Here is a 13,814-nt window from a genome sequence, read left to right as displayed (position 1 = left end):
TTTTAAACCATAATATTTTGCTATTACGTGTCAGTTTCGCGTTTATGTTTTTTTTTTGTATTTTTAAATTTCTTTTTCCATTCTGTAAGTGTAAAATTATTCCCTCTTTTTGAATGTATTTTGTGTGTAAATTTTTTGTTTTCACTTAATTTGGAATTTTAATTTCACTCCGTAATTAAATATATCAATCAGCGAAAAAACTATATAAAATTCTATATATTAAAAATATATAATATAATAAAGTGTGTATAAAAAAATATATAAAAATAATTGTATATAAAATAAATTAATAAATAATTACATTTTAGTAGCAAGATATTGTAATTTAACCTAAAACGTTTTCAATCATAACTATTAAAGTAATCGTATTAAACTTACAACGGCTTATGAAGCATTTGTAACTAGTTACAGAAATAACTAGTTTCTGAAACCAGCTACGCGTAACCCCGAAACTAGTGATCACCGGTTATGCTTAAAAGACGTTACGGCCCATGTCTAGCAAATTCCTTTCCTTGTTCAATGTTTTGTTTTGCTTACATTGAATGAAATCGAGAAGGGAATGAAGTTAGCTGCGAGCTGCGACTCTGCGGGTGAAGGCCACAGGCTATAAAGCTCGTAAAGCTTAGAAATGTCATAAAATGGAGAAAATAAATGAATTCAATAATCTGCTTATTAATAACAATTTAGATTTCTAAATTTAATTAGTATTTTTTTTTATTTTAATTTTATAATCTTAATATATATTTAAGTAACTAATTGTAAAATAAACCGAAGTTACATTTTTTCTTTGGTAACATTTGACAATCACCAACGCGCGCAATATTTTCAATTTTGTTGACAGCTCTTTGGTGAATGAGTTCGTGCGTTCAGGTTCAAATCTTGTTTTATTAATACTTTATTGTATATTATTTAAAGCAATAGTATGTTTTTATTTTATTACTATTAAATATATATATATTCTTAAACTTTATTGCTTAACATTTTTACAGTAGAAAAATTTCTTACTTAATTTATACACAACAACAACATTCATCAAACTAGAAACTAGAAAGAAATCAATTACGATCGAATCAAAACGTATCTATCTATAAAGTATGACGATTACTAAAGTGTGCAAACATTACCGTGACACAAAATGCAATACGAGTGTTCTTGGCAGCCGCGTTGGACAGCCCAGTTGGAGCAAAATGTCGGACTTATTTTGGCCAGTCAATTTAAATATCTGACAACATATACCTACATTTTACATACGTGTACCGAACGGACAGTGTTAGCTGCGCGGTAACACCGTCTGTGCAGGCGCGTCCGTAATTTTGTTCAATTTTGTTGTTTTTCGCGCCGAAGTGACGATTCGGTAGCGTCCTGAGGAACGCAGAACATTTGTGAATCAAGCCAAATATTTTAAGTGTTAATTGAAAACCTCATTTGGAAAGTTAAACATGGATTCGTGGGGCATCTTGAATGTGGACACTGCAGCCGCAGCTATATCACGTGATGATACGCATGCCAGTTTCCGCCGGAAAGAAGTGATGGTATGATTTTTTAAAATAATTATATTTAATGAATATATAAAGTCAAAGGAACATAATAAAACATCGTTAAATTGTCTAACAAATAGAGGCAATAAAAAGTAAGTAACTCATTTTGTATACATATAATTCTTGAATAAAGACATTACATATAGTCTTGTCTTGTTACCATAGCAAGAAATTCAAATAACTCATTCCCTCGACTGGTATCGGACCCACAACAATCCTTTAAAGTTTAGAGCGTTTCATATTTCTAGGAAATATTTTTTGGCGAAATGAGAAAATTTGTATTTATTTTTATTTATTACATGATTAAAGTTTCGTACCATGCCTAAATAAAAAAACAACTATTAATACCTAAGTCAATTTGTTGTTAATACCTAAAAAGTTTAAACATTAGTAGGTAATTGTCATAATATGTGATTTATATTTTGATATATAAGTTATCAGAGACCTGATGTTTTAACTTTTTAGATATGAATACATTTTCTTATTTAATTAGATGTCCCATATATTTATAATTTAATTTAAAACGTAATTAGATTCGGACTGGCAAATGTTGTCAATCTTTGATTGAAAGAAAAATATTAATAAAAAATTATAATCAGTTCTCTCATTCCCGCTTTAAATCTTTAAAGTTCTACGTCATGTTTCGCAATGCCAGTATTTTATAAAAACTAATAGACAAAATATAATATTCGGATGTTAAACAGATGTGCGTGACAACATTCTAAATTAACTTCTACCCACGATAACGATGTGTATCTATTTTGATAAGGAATTTTTCCAGCGTAATTTATTACATATTAACAGGCAACTTTTTAATTTTGTCAACTGCATATAGATATGATCATACTTACATTCAGCGACATACAGAAATATTCTTGCAGATTTTTTTAGTTTCACGTAGCTTTTCAAGTTTTGTATTGAGTGGTGGAACTCACGCCGCCCTTGAGCCGTTACCAGAGCGAGAAATGAAATATAAAATATTCAATTCCATCGAATGAGATTCGAAACTATTATTCGAAAATATATAAAGGAGAAAAATATAAAATGATATGTGATGGAGAAAAATATAAAATTATATTTTTCTCCATCACCTCATTGCCTCAAAATCTTTTGTAATTTAAAAAATCTAATATGCTTCCAATATTTTAAAACTATTTTAGCCTCGCTCTCAATCTTTTTATATCGATTTTATAGTAATTAGGTAACAGAAAATTGTTATTTGGTTGATATTGAAAAAAAGCAGTAGGTTCTAGAAAATTCCAAGATTCTTTTGAATCTGATGGACAGCACGTCCATCAGAAACTAGTAGATATACATAGAAAACACAAACGTCGCTTCATTTCTTGCGGCTGGTGTTCCTTTTAATTATAAAATGAAAATAAAGTAAATAATTTATTTAGAATATGTATTATGTACATAGGTAATTATTAAACAATATTGATGACTAGTGTAAATTGTTAGAATATACGAGATGACTGTAATTTCGGTAAAGCAACTTTAATCTGTCTTTTTAGGTTCACGCTGCATAGCGGAGTTCGCAGAACTTCACCGAGTTAAACCTGAAACACTCTGTTTTCTATTTTCCGTCGAATTTTGGAGACATTGCGAGTTGAATAGCGGCACTCAACCCGACCACAGCTAAGAAATAAATATGATAAATATTTAATTCCCCGAGTGGAAATCGAACTCTGCCACAGCGCCTTGATGGTGACTTCAGTCACAAAACTTCAATCTAATTAATCAATTTAAAGTTTAGAAAAGTTATACAAAGAATATTTTGCCAGAACAAATGCCAATCAACAAGTCTGTAATGAGATGCTTTATAACATCGAGCTATTTATGTTCTTAAAGCCATATGCATAATGTCTGTTAAAGTGCTCTACTAATATGCTGGAATTTCCTTGAAGTCGTAGTTTGACAGGTGCCTCATCGAACGTGTATGTCGTGTGTGATATTGTCAGTGTAAATAATTATTTTGAATTAAAAAATGGGGAACGCAAGTGTCTTAATGGCGGCGGACTATGTTTACTCTAGGTTCTCAGGTATAAAAACAAATATTACTAATAAAATATTAAGTCAAGTTAAGATCAATCTACGTGAAAAAATAATTTAGGTCCAATTTTCTCTATCCACAAGACAAATTTTGACAATGTAATTCCTAGTTTTTCATCCCACCGACCGATACCGATACCGAGAGCATATAAGCTAGACAGTATATGGGATGGTTGTGGGTTCCCCATTCAGGGGAACGAACTCCGACACTCAATAGGTACTCAACGAGTCTCGATAATTCAGCGGAATGTGGAGACGGAGTGTTGCTGCTTGTCTATTTCCTATGTATTAAAGTAATTCCTTTATTAAAGTCTGAAAACATTTTCACTTATTAGATAATGTTAAAAAAATCGCTGTAGAAATGCCAAATCCACGCTGATGAGTCACTGGCCCAGGAAATACCTTTTTCCTTGCCAATGCATACCGAATGAAATCGCAGACGAGACAAATTATTTATACATAAACCATTTACGCTAATTTAGCTCTTAATGGTTCTTATCGTTTGCAATAGGTATATATTAAATTCCTGTAACAAAATATTACATATAACGTGATTTTATTGTTTTCTTTGCATACCAATGGATGTTGCCAGAGCATATGTTTTAGATAACTCTTCGAGTGTCATTTTGTATCTAAGATGTGGGTATTTATGGTTTTATGGAACGAAACCGCTTTGATGTACCTATAGATGTTCAATTTGTTTTATCGTAAGTCATTAAATGCACTCTATTTCTCCTTTGTGATTATACCTGTGTCTGATTGCTCCTTTGAACCTAACATATTCAATTGATATAGTAAAAGCTTCACACTCTTTCTTGCATAATACTCGCATACTCACATAATATACATAGAGGATCGAGTGATAATGAGGCCAGCCGTGGCGCAGAGGCACAATCGTGCGACTTTAAGTGTCACAGGTTTGTTTCCGGTGTGTTCGAGAAAATTTAATATGTTCATGTCATCGCTCCGGTGTCGACGTAAAGTGCGGCGTTGAGTTTCTCCACTCAATACGTTCAGAATCCGACGGTAAGTGGAGAGCGGAGTGTTTTAACGCTAGGCCCCCTCTGAAGCAGCGCTAAGCTGAAAAACAAATCAATTGTTATAAAATTTCTTAGGCATAAATTTTAGATAACTTTATGATGTCGTCGCAGTCTACTTGTAAACAAAGTAAGCACCTACTACAGTAAAGTGTCCGAAACGTCGGGTTTTCAAAAAATATATAAATATTGACAAAATCTAACACCTCATTAACTCAGAGACTTAAACTGAAATATTACTTTACGAAATGAAAAATATTTTCTCAAATAATTATAATTCTTCGAGCTCCGTAAAATTTAAATGGATCTGGACTGGTAATCCTAATGAACCTGGCTTGTTGGTTTTATAGTTTTACGAATTGGGATTTATGTTTTTTTTTACCTAATTATCATCAGGAAACGTATGGATAACTATCCCATTTTTTAAGGGATTTTCAATTATAATAAGCCACCATTTTAATCGAGATTATAAATGATCGATGCAAAATTAAGTCTAAACCTTGGACTTGCTACATCCAACCGCATCTTTGTTTGCGTGTCCTGCACCAATTTCGAGGAATCTTCTCTTATTTCTTCTTTTCACTTCCCAACCTACCTACATGCACACATGCCATTTAACTCTCTAAATCCAGTAATGTATGTTCGTTATCTGATATTAATAATTGAATTTAGATTAGAACCTACACTTTGTATTGATTAGACTAAATCGCAACTGAGCTACGATAGTGTTTAGAAGTAATCACTTAAACATAATAAGGTGGTGTCCAAAAGGGTCGGATTTCTATAGATTTTAAACTTCCCGCTAAATGCGTAACATCGGATGTTATCGAATAGAGTGCAAACATATGCTATCCTGTTTAAGCTTAGCTATCGTTAAAGTAAATATACTACTTGAATTATTATTTCCTTACTTATTTACATGTATAATAAATATTTTTTTGATAAAAAAGTACAAAATTTGATTAGAATCTTAGTTTTTTTGTACTAGGTAGGTACTCCTTAGCCGCCCAGATGATTCCAAAATTAACCACAGCGTCTAGTATTCTTAGCTCGAGTGATCTTTTCACGTATTGAGTAAAATTGTGATACAGTGGAAACATTTCGAGTTTTCTATGATTCTGTAGTGTCTTTTCCCGTGAGATTGTTATTTTTTCAAAATGGACATACCGACTGATGTATGGGGTCAATTAGCTTTAGAGGCCAGTCAAGTTTATTTGACTGAAGGAGGTCAAATAAGAAGTCCGTTTGCCAATACGGTAATGTAATTTTGGTGATGAAAACAAGTCTTTTAATTTTTGTCTTATCGTAATATTTATTTGATTGTTATTCATTAAATAATTATATATTTTAAAAACTATAAACAAATATTTATAATGTAGTGTACTAGTTTCCGCTCGTAACTTCGTTTTCGCAACTTTTTTTGCCGTAAAAAGTAAAATTCCGCTTCTAGTTCTCATAGGACTTTTGGGGAATTTCTCTCTTAGGTAGAATTCTCCCCATAAGAACCTCAAAAGTTCCTTGCTTGAGCTTGAGTTTTCAATAAATTTGCGTAACTTAACAGAAGAGTTTTATGTAGGAAGGTACCTACCTAGATTTTAAGATGCTACTTCAGAGCAGAGAGAGAGACTTCCTATTAAATTTTCACTGCCGTCTAAAAATGAGAATTATTCGTGTTAGAAAAAAAAACAAAAACAAAAAAAATATATGATATTAAATTTAATATAATAAATAAAATTTTAAAATATAACATTTCAGACGATAGAAAAACTGCCAGATAAAGTTCTTCTAAACATATTTTCGTACCTGACCCACCGCGAGATATGTCGCATGGCCACAGTGTGCAAGCGATGGCGTATGGTCGCTTACGACACCAAGCTATGGACCCATGTCAGCTTGAGACCTGAAATATCCGGATTACATGTAGGTATGTAATACAAATAAATATGTACTAATTTTATGGGAGCTTCACGCGTGAGGAGCAGGATAAACACACACTAGTGCTAAAACACACTTCGTCTCACGTTGACTGACGGACCTCAACGCCGCGCGGAGAAATGAAAATAGTTTTAAAATAATTATCTACCCAGATTGTTGGTCGCACCTATAACCTTTACGGTCAGGCTGTTATATTGCAACACGAAATAGAAATACAAATGTTAAAAGAAACCTTTTATAACACAAGAAGTAAATGAAGAATATTTTTAATTGATATTATTTTATCAATGTTAAGAAAAATTTAATGTTATCATTTTAATTTTAAAACTGTGTATTGGTACCGTATGAACTCAATCTCCTTAATCAAAGACGATAAATTGCAAGAGTGGAAGATAGATGGCGTTAATAAGCTTTTTTGTTTAACTTTAATACTAACTTCAATTGGAATTTTTATTCTGGAAATAAAAAACTTAAACTATAATACATTAGATATCCAGTAGTATGCTTTATAAAAATATGAAAAATATATTTTTAAGCACAAATTTAATAATTATTCTTAATTTACATGTTTTAAAAATAGCTATTTATTTCGTTAAGGCGCATTTGGTAACAGACTAAATAAGGTAGCTGGTGTGTTTATAGCTGCGGCGGCGAATTCCGCAAAAATATGGAAACTGAAAATCAGAGTTATTTTTTGCAACAACCTCTTAAACTGTCATATAAAATGCAAAAGAGAGGCATTTTCTTATGAAATAAAAAAAACATATTTGTATTTTGGGCAATCATCTTTATTTCCCGAGAGTACTATCTAATAATACGATGATATTTATTTTTAGGCTCACTCGAATCGCTGTTGGCATTAATATCAATAAGATTTGGCCCGTCGCTGCGGTACATTGAACTGCCCATAGAACTCATCACGCACACCGTTCTCCACGAGCTGGCGGCCAAATGTCCTAACCTGACCCACATGTTACTGGATTTCAGTACAGGTAATTGTTATAAAGATTTTGAAATGTACAGCTAGAAAGATATTTAACGTTGTTCAGATATTTTTTCATATGCATTTTTCTTAATCAAAATGAGTGCAATTTGGAAATTGTATAAAACGTAAAATTATTTGACTGATCACTCCAAATCCTAAAAGTACCTACATAAAAAAGAATTATGAATAAGAACCTGAGACTTAATAAATAAAAACAAAACGTATGTACCGAAAATTCTTATAAAATTTGTATTAAGCCGATTTGAAACTGTACTTTATTGCTTTTTAGAGATTTACTTTCACAATAATTACATCTATATATATATACAAGATACTCACATCTATAGTACAAGTCCAATGTATCTAATAAGAATTTCATCTAATAAGAATACGTTAGTTTTAAGTCAAAAATATAATTAAAAGTAAAAAAATATAGTAATATAATAATATTTTATATTTTATTTCTTTTTGTTTTGTTTCAGCTATGCAACTTCACGATTTCTCAGAGATGCAGGCGTTCCCGACAAAGCTCCGTTACTTGTGTATCTGTTTGTCAGAGGTTATCTTCATGGAAGGTTTCATGAGGAAAATTTACAACTTTATTAATGGCTTAGAAATTTTACATCTTATAGGTAATACCCACTTGAGTTTAAAATAATGTTTCGCTGGAATTACAATTAATTTTTCAATTTACATTTTATCCTGTATCACAATTTTGATGCAGTTTGACTGTATAAGAGATGGTTGAAGGTTCGATTTTGCTTGGGAAATTCCCCTATCTGATAAGACAAACACACAGATAGAAGATAATCACGCAGCGTCTCCAAAATAGGTAGAAAATGTTAAACTTAACTATGTATTTACAGGAACATATGAGAAAATAGAAGAAGAGGAAGAGGAAATTTATGAAGTAATAAACGTTCATAAGCTCAAGTCTGCCACTCCTAATCTTCGCGTCATTAACTTGTATGGGATTAACTTCGTAGATGACTCACACATCGACGCATTCAGTTCAAATTGTATACAGGTATGAAAATATATATCTACTTATATAACCATATTTAATTTTGTGGTGAGAGGTTATGTTATTTGAGAAGTAGGCACCTCAACCAAGTATTGTAGTATACTTAAGCCTACATTCAGACACGGTGGGAACCTCGGTCTTATTTTTATGGCCATTGTCTTAATCGTTCCAACGTAATCGCGCGGTTAGTAAACCGCCCGTGTAGTGCGTATTAACTGCTAAAAAATAGAAATCAGCGGCGACCGCGCTTTAGACCTCTTCTAGCTCGGCCTCTCTAAGTCCGATGACGCTGTAGAGGCCAGCGGTTAGGGGCCAACAGCTTACTACTCATTCAAAATACGAAAAAAAAACGAACGCTCGCGTTTTTTTTCTTAGGTACTATAAAGCCTGAAGGCATCATATACATAGTTGTATTGTGGGCTCAGTTCTGTCTAGGCGTCACATCAATAAGAATAGTACCCGCTATCCTTTTTTAACCGCAACTGTATGAATACATTATACAATTTAGCAGTTTTTAACAGCACGTTTGTGTAACCGGGCTGTTACCGCACGTCTGAACGAGCTAAGTGTTCGTCTGTTTATAATATAATTGGTTTAATGTATTGTATTCAACACCTCTTATGAAAAAAAAAACATTTATTATTATTGAAAGTTCTTTAACCTTTAGCAAATATTCATTAACCTCAAGCAAAAAATCGTTAACAATAATTGATTATGTTGGTTTGATGATTTATTTTTGTCTTCTGTTATAATGATGTAAGACTGCCTTTACCTCAATAATTAATAAAATATTTTTTGTTCTTATCATTATAAAAAGGAAAATATTAATTACTAGTGGACCCGGACGCGGCTACGCCTGCTTAAACTATAAGAATATTTATTAAATATATTTTCAGTTTTCAATAGAATTAGTAAGAAAATATAAGCTTAAATAATCAAAAAGAATAATAATTAGAGACATATTATTAGAAAAATTATCTGAGAAATTGAAAACCAACATAAGAAGTAAAAGTAACTAAAGGATATTCTTAATATTAGAAAAAGTACCTAGAACCCGTGCCTTAAAACTAAACTAAAATAAGAAGAGAACCAAAGTGTAATTTTAAATTAATTATAAACAGCAAATAAAGTTCGAAAATGTATGAAAATTCATAAAACCATCAACGTCATCTGCCCGTTCGCGTCGGTCATACTCATACTATGCCGCCCGAAGGCTAGGTCATTTCGAATCAGTGACATCTCCTTAATTATTTAATAGAAAGTTATACAGTAAACTATAATGTCAATCTAGATAAAATGCTAAAAGTGGCTATAATATTTATTTTCATAAGGATGAATATCAAAATGTCACGGTAACGGTTGCGTAGCGACGCGACGGTTGTTATTAACATGGCAGAATAAATTGTATGTCAAATTAGAAAGTACTTTAAAATATATTAGTTTATATGTGTAATGTAATGTTATATAGCCTATAGCACTTCTGAAGAATGCAGCTTTCATACAAAATAAAAACAATGTAAATCGGATCAGTAGATCCAGAGATCTTAGCGTTCAAACAAACTCTTCCGCTTTATTATATTAGTATAGATTTCATTTGTTCTTATGATTATAAAAAGGAAAATATTAATTATTTCATACAAAATGCTTTCACTTAAGTATATTTTAATTTTCAGCAGATCCATTTCAAAATCACCTAAGTACATTCGATCTACAATATCAAACATTTTGACTAGGCTGTTTAACGAAAGTTTATAGAAAACTTTTTTTTCTTGTTCAAGAATCATGTTAACACATGATTCTTGAACAAGAAAAAATCTTTTTACCTGAAAGTTCTGTATTTAATTTATTATATTTATCCCTTAACTTTCAGTTGGAATGTCTAGCAGTAAACTATTGTAATAAAGTAACAGGCTCTACCATGAAGACGCTTTTCCAGCGTTCGAGAAGGCTCACTTGCTTGCTAATGAATGGATGTAGTGAGTATATTTTTTTTAATAATATTGTTGATTGCACCTGATGGCAAATAAGTCAGTTAAAAACATTTAATTTTTATTTGTGTTTTGGTATCGTATCGTAAATAACTACCTATATGAAAAAAAACATGTTATTTTGAAATCATAAACAGTCCCTTCAATTTTATTTATCTATATAGATAAGTAGGTATACTTCAATAGGAGTAGAGTGAGGTAATGGTGCCACTGAATAATCTTACTCGATTTTTTTGCACTTTTCACGTTATAAATTTCGGTGATTATCTTACGTTGTTTAATGATTGATTTGATATGAGAGTAAGAAAATTATTTACTACAAATTAGATGCTATTTACTTTTTAAACATAAAAATACTTATAACTTTAATTTCTTTTAAAACCAAAGTTTAAAGGTACCTACTTACTCGTATCGATATAAAGGTTCAAAATATTTTTTTAAATAAAATTGAGATTTATATTGTCATTGAGATTGCGTTCACTTTACTTTTCTTATTTATAATATTTTATTCAATAAAATCACAGGCAAAAATCTTAAAACAAAAATATCTCCAGGTCTACAATCAGAATATGTAATGCAAGTGGAATGGGAAAAGTCTTCTATACAAGAACTAGACGTCACCGCCACAGACCTGTCTACAGAGTGCCTCATAGATATGTTGACGAGGATACAAAATTTGAGATTTTTAAGTGCCGGACAAATTAATGGATTTAATGATTCTGTTGTGAAGGCCTGGATGGAAGCCGGTACGGCCAGGTGAGGTATTATCTAGACTAAATTACATAACTTACAATATTACTTTAGATACTTATAACACATACAATATTACTGTAGATCCTAAAATAAAGTAGTTTATTTTGTTAGAATTCATCATTTATTTTAAAAAATAAATCAGTAAGGCTTCGGATCCAGCAACACAAGAAGACATTTCGGCAAAGTCTGATCCCTTTCTCGGCTTCTTGCTAAGAGCTGTCTCCCCTACTATTAGTTACTGACCACTGTCCCCCAGGAACCTGGTGGCGCTGGACGTATCGTCGTCGGACAACCTGTCGGATGAGGCGCTGCACCGCTTCCTGTCGCGGCATGGCGGCCAGCTGTGGGGGCTCGTGCTCAGCGGGATGCCGCACATCACCGACCAGCTGTGGCAGAGCGTGCTGCAGCTGCTCACCAATGCCAAGTTGGTGTTTGTATTTGAATAATATGTAGTTGGTAAAGGGGGCTTCTCACTTGAAGCCAAATTTTTAAGAGATTGTCTTGTTATCAGAACGGGGAAATAAAAATATTCATTTATTATTCTCTCGAGTGGTAATCGAACCCACAACCATCGCAAATTTTCTTCAAAATGAAACACTAGATTATCACAAGTTCCAAAAAATTGTATTCCCTTAAATTCAGATTGTGAGGAACTTCAAATGTACATTTTAAATTTCAGAATCCTTATCATGGGGACGCAAGAACGTCTCGGTGTCAACATCCACGTAGATCAGGTACCTATTAATACCTACCTTCTTTTTCTTTCTTTATTTTATATACTTTTAAGCCGATTGAAATGAAAACAAATGTTAATGGAACCTTGCCAGATTACAATAGTGTGTAAATTGCAATTAAATCAGTTAAGCCAATTCTGCTGATGAGCTTAAATAAACGTACAGGCAAACGGGGTAAAAATTATAAAAATATTGCGTTACTTCACGTTTTCTTATATGTATCTTCTACATGCTGACTCCTATGTGACTGTTACTCGATCCGTGGCAGAATTAAATTATATACTTGTTTTCTATATAATTATATGCATCGGCCTTACCCGTGGCATTTTAAACCCCGCGCTCCCCAATACGTCTGGGTATACGTATTCACACTGCTCCTAAGAATCCAAGTTATTTGTTTTATTTTCAGTTAATGGACGGCATCGCCAACAGCTGTCCCAACCTCGAGCGCCTGGAACTGCGCTGGGACCCCGAAAACTTGCGATTTAGCGACAAAAGTCAGAAGGCAATCGATATTCTTCGCGTAAAGTGTGTGAAGATGAAATGTCTTGTTTTGAGGTGAGATCTTTGATTTTATTTGTTTTTCACGCTTTTTTCGCACGAAGCACAGAACAGAGTTTTAACCCTGGGGACCTAGTGTAATACTACGATAGCATTAAGATATTGTCGTCCTTCACTTTCCGCCTAGATATTGCGTGTTGTGGCGGAACTCAACGCTGCGCTATGCTCGATATCAGAGCGTGGAAATAAATATATTAGTGAATCGAACCCGCAACCTCTCGCGGTTACAGTCACACACTTGTGCTCCTATGCCATCAGCCACCACAATATACAGGGTGGAAGAGGCAGCGCTTCTTTTATTGAAACTGCATATAGGGTAATATATTTCAAACCCACACCTAAGAAATTAATCAACGTACCTCAACAGTTTGGACGTAGGATTTTTTTTTCATTTCACGATTTTTATCCATACCTGTAATTCGTGTGACGCACACATAGGTACGTGTGCGACGTTTCCGATTTGACAGGTAAGTGTGTGCGTGCCTATGTTATACTTTACAAATGGCGTTTTATTTTAAAACGATAATTTTAGTATTTATTTTGTTTGAAAAAATAACTTTTTTATTTTTGGGAATTATTGTTTTCCGAATTATATTAGGCTTTTAAAGAGTAGTTAAAACTGTGGTTTTATTTAAAGTGGTGCTGACAATTCCACCCTGTATATATTTCCTGATATTTAACCTGAATTGGGTTTGAATCTGTTACCGTAATTATATATAACAATCTCTAAACAGGTACTTAGTTGCTTACAATAAAATAAATCTTTTTTTGACGCAGTGACGGACGTTACTACGAGATAGTGAAAGCCAACTTCGAGAGAGCGGACCGCACCACCGTCGTGAGGACGTCCACCAACTGCAGGGTCTCCAACTACTACTTGCTGTCAAATTATAAAGATCTTATATTTAATTAGATATACGTTAGATAAGAATGTTTGTGTTTTTGTTGTGTGGGAATCTGGTTTTTATTGAAAAATTAAATAATATTTGATGACGATTTAATTATATTTATTTTGTCTCGCATATTTTCCGCGTTTTTGTGTCGTCTACGGAGAAGTTAGTGTAAAATAATTCATTTTTCACGTACAGTACAGTGGCATAGATGAATCGGATCATTTGGATCTATATAATAGATGAGGCCTATGATGCCTTCTAGTAAAAAAAAATAGAGAATTCCAGCAAACTAAAAAATAAAAGGTTAGGTAGGT

General features: G+C 32.7%; 1 protein-coding gene across 5 annotated transcripts; it reads left to right on the top strand.

The window, feature by feature from the left end:
- The first annotated feature begins 888 nt into the window (after positions 1-888).
- Positions 889-13,603, top strand: FipoQ (F-box/LRR-repeat protein FipoQ). 5 transcript variants are annotated; one of them, XM_085202905.1, is made up of 12 exons: positions 889-1,532; positions 3,053-3,580; positions 6,383-6,551; positions 7,399-7,554; positions 8,030-8,179; positions 8,414-8,574; positions 10,442-10,547; positions 11,084-11,315; positions 11,569-11,736; positions 11,992-12,046; positions 12,456-12,604; positions 13,385-13,603. In XM_085202905.1, exons 2-12 carry the CDS (start codon positions 3,560-3,562, stop codon positions 13,518-13,520), a joined length of 1,503 nt encoding a protein of 500 aa, XP_085059031.1. In that variant the 5' UTR covers positions 889-1,532; positions 3,053-3,559; the 3' UTR covers positions 13,521-13,603. The 5 variants fall into 5 exon arrangements, with proteins under 5 accessions (XP_085059031.1, XP_085059028.1, XP_085059030.1 ...); XM_085202902.1 differs by lacking the exon at positions 3,053-3,580 and having other exon boundaries at positions 890-1,532; XM_085202904.1 differs by lacking the exon at positions 3,053-3,580 and having other exon boundaries at positions 896-1,532; positions 11,114-11,315.
- Positions 13,604-13,814: the final 211 nt, after the last annotated feature.

This window comes from Heliconius melpomene, chromosome 19, assembly GCF_056956725.1.
Source record: "Heliconius melpomene rosina isolate 202511_hmr_F chromosome 19, ASM5695672v1, whole genome shotgun sequence".
NCBI classification, from domain to species: Eukaryota; Metazoa; Arthropoda; class Insecta; order Lepidoptera; family Nymphalidae; genus Heliconius; species Heliconius melpomene.
This window is presented reverse-complemented; position numbering and strand designations above follow the sequence as displayed.

Excerpts from the sequence above, each read along its gene's own strand:
- FipoQ (XM_085202901.1), top strand. The coding sequence starts at position 5,785 with ATGGACATACCGACTGATGTATGGGGTCAATTAGCTTTAGAGGCCAGT. Across the intron at positions 5,884-6,382 it reads GAAGTCCGTTTGCCAATACG|ACGATAGAAAAACTGCCAGA; the intron begins GTAATGTAATTT and ends ATAACATTTCAG. Across the intron at positions 7,555-8,029 it reads GTTACTGGATTTCAGTACAG|CTATGCAACTTCACGATTTC; the intron begins GTAATTGTTATA and ends GTTTTGTTTCAG.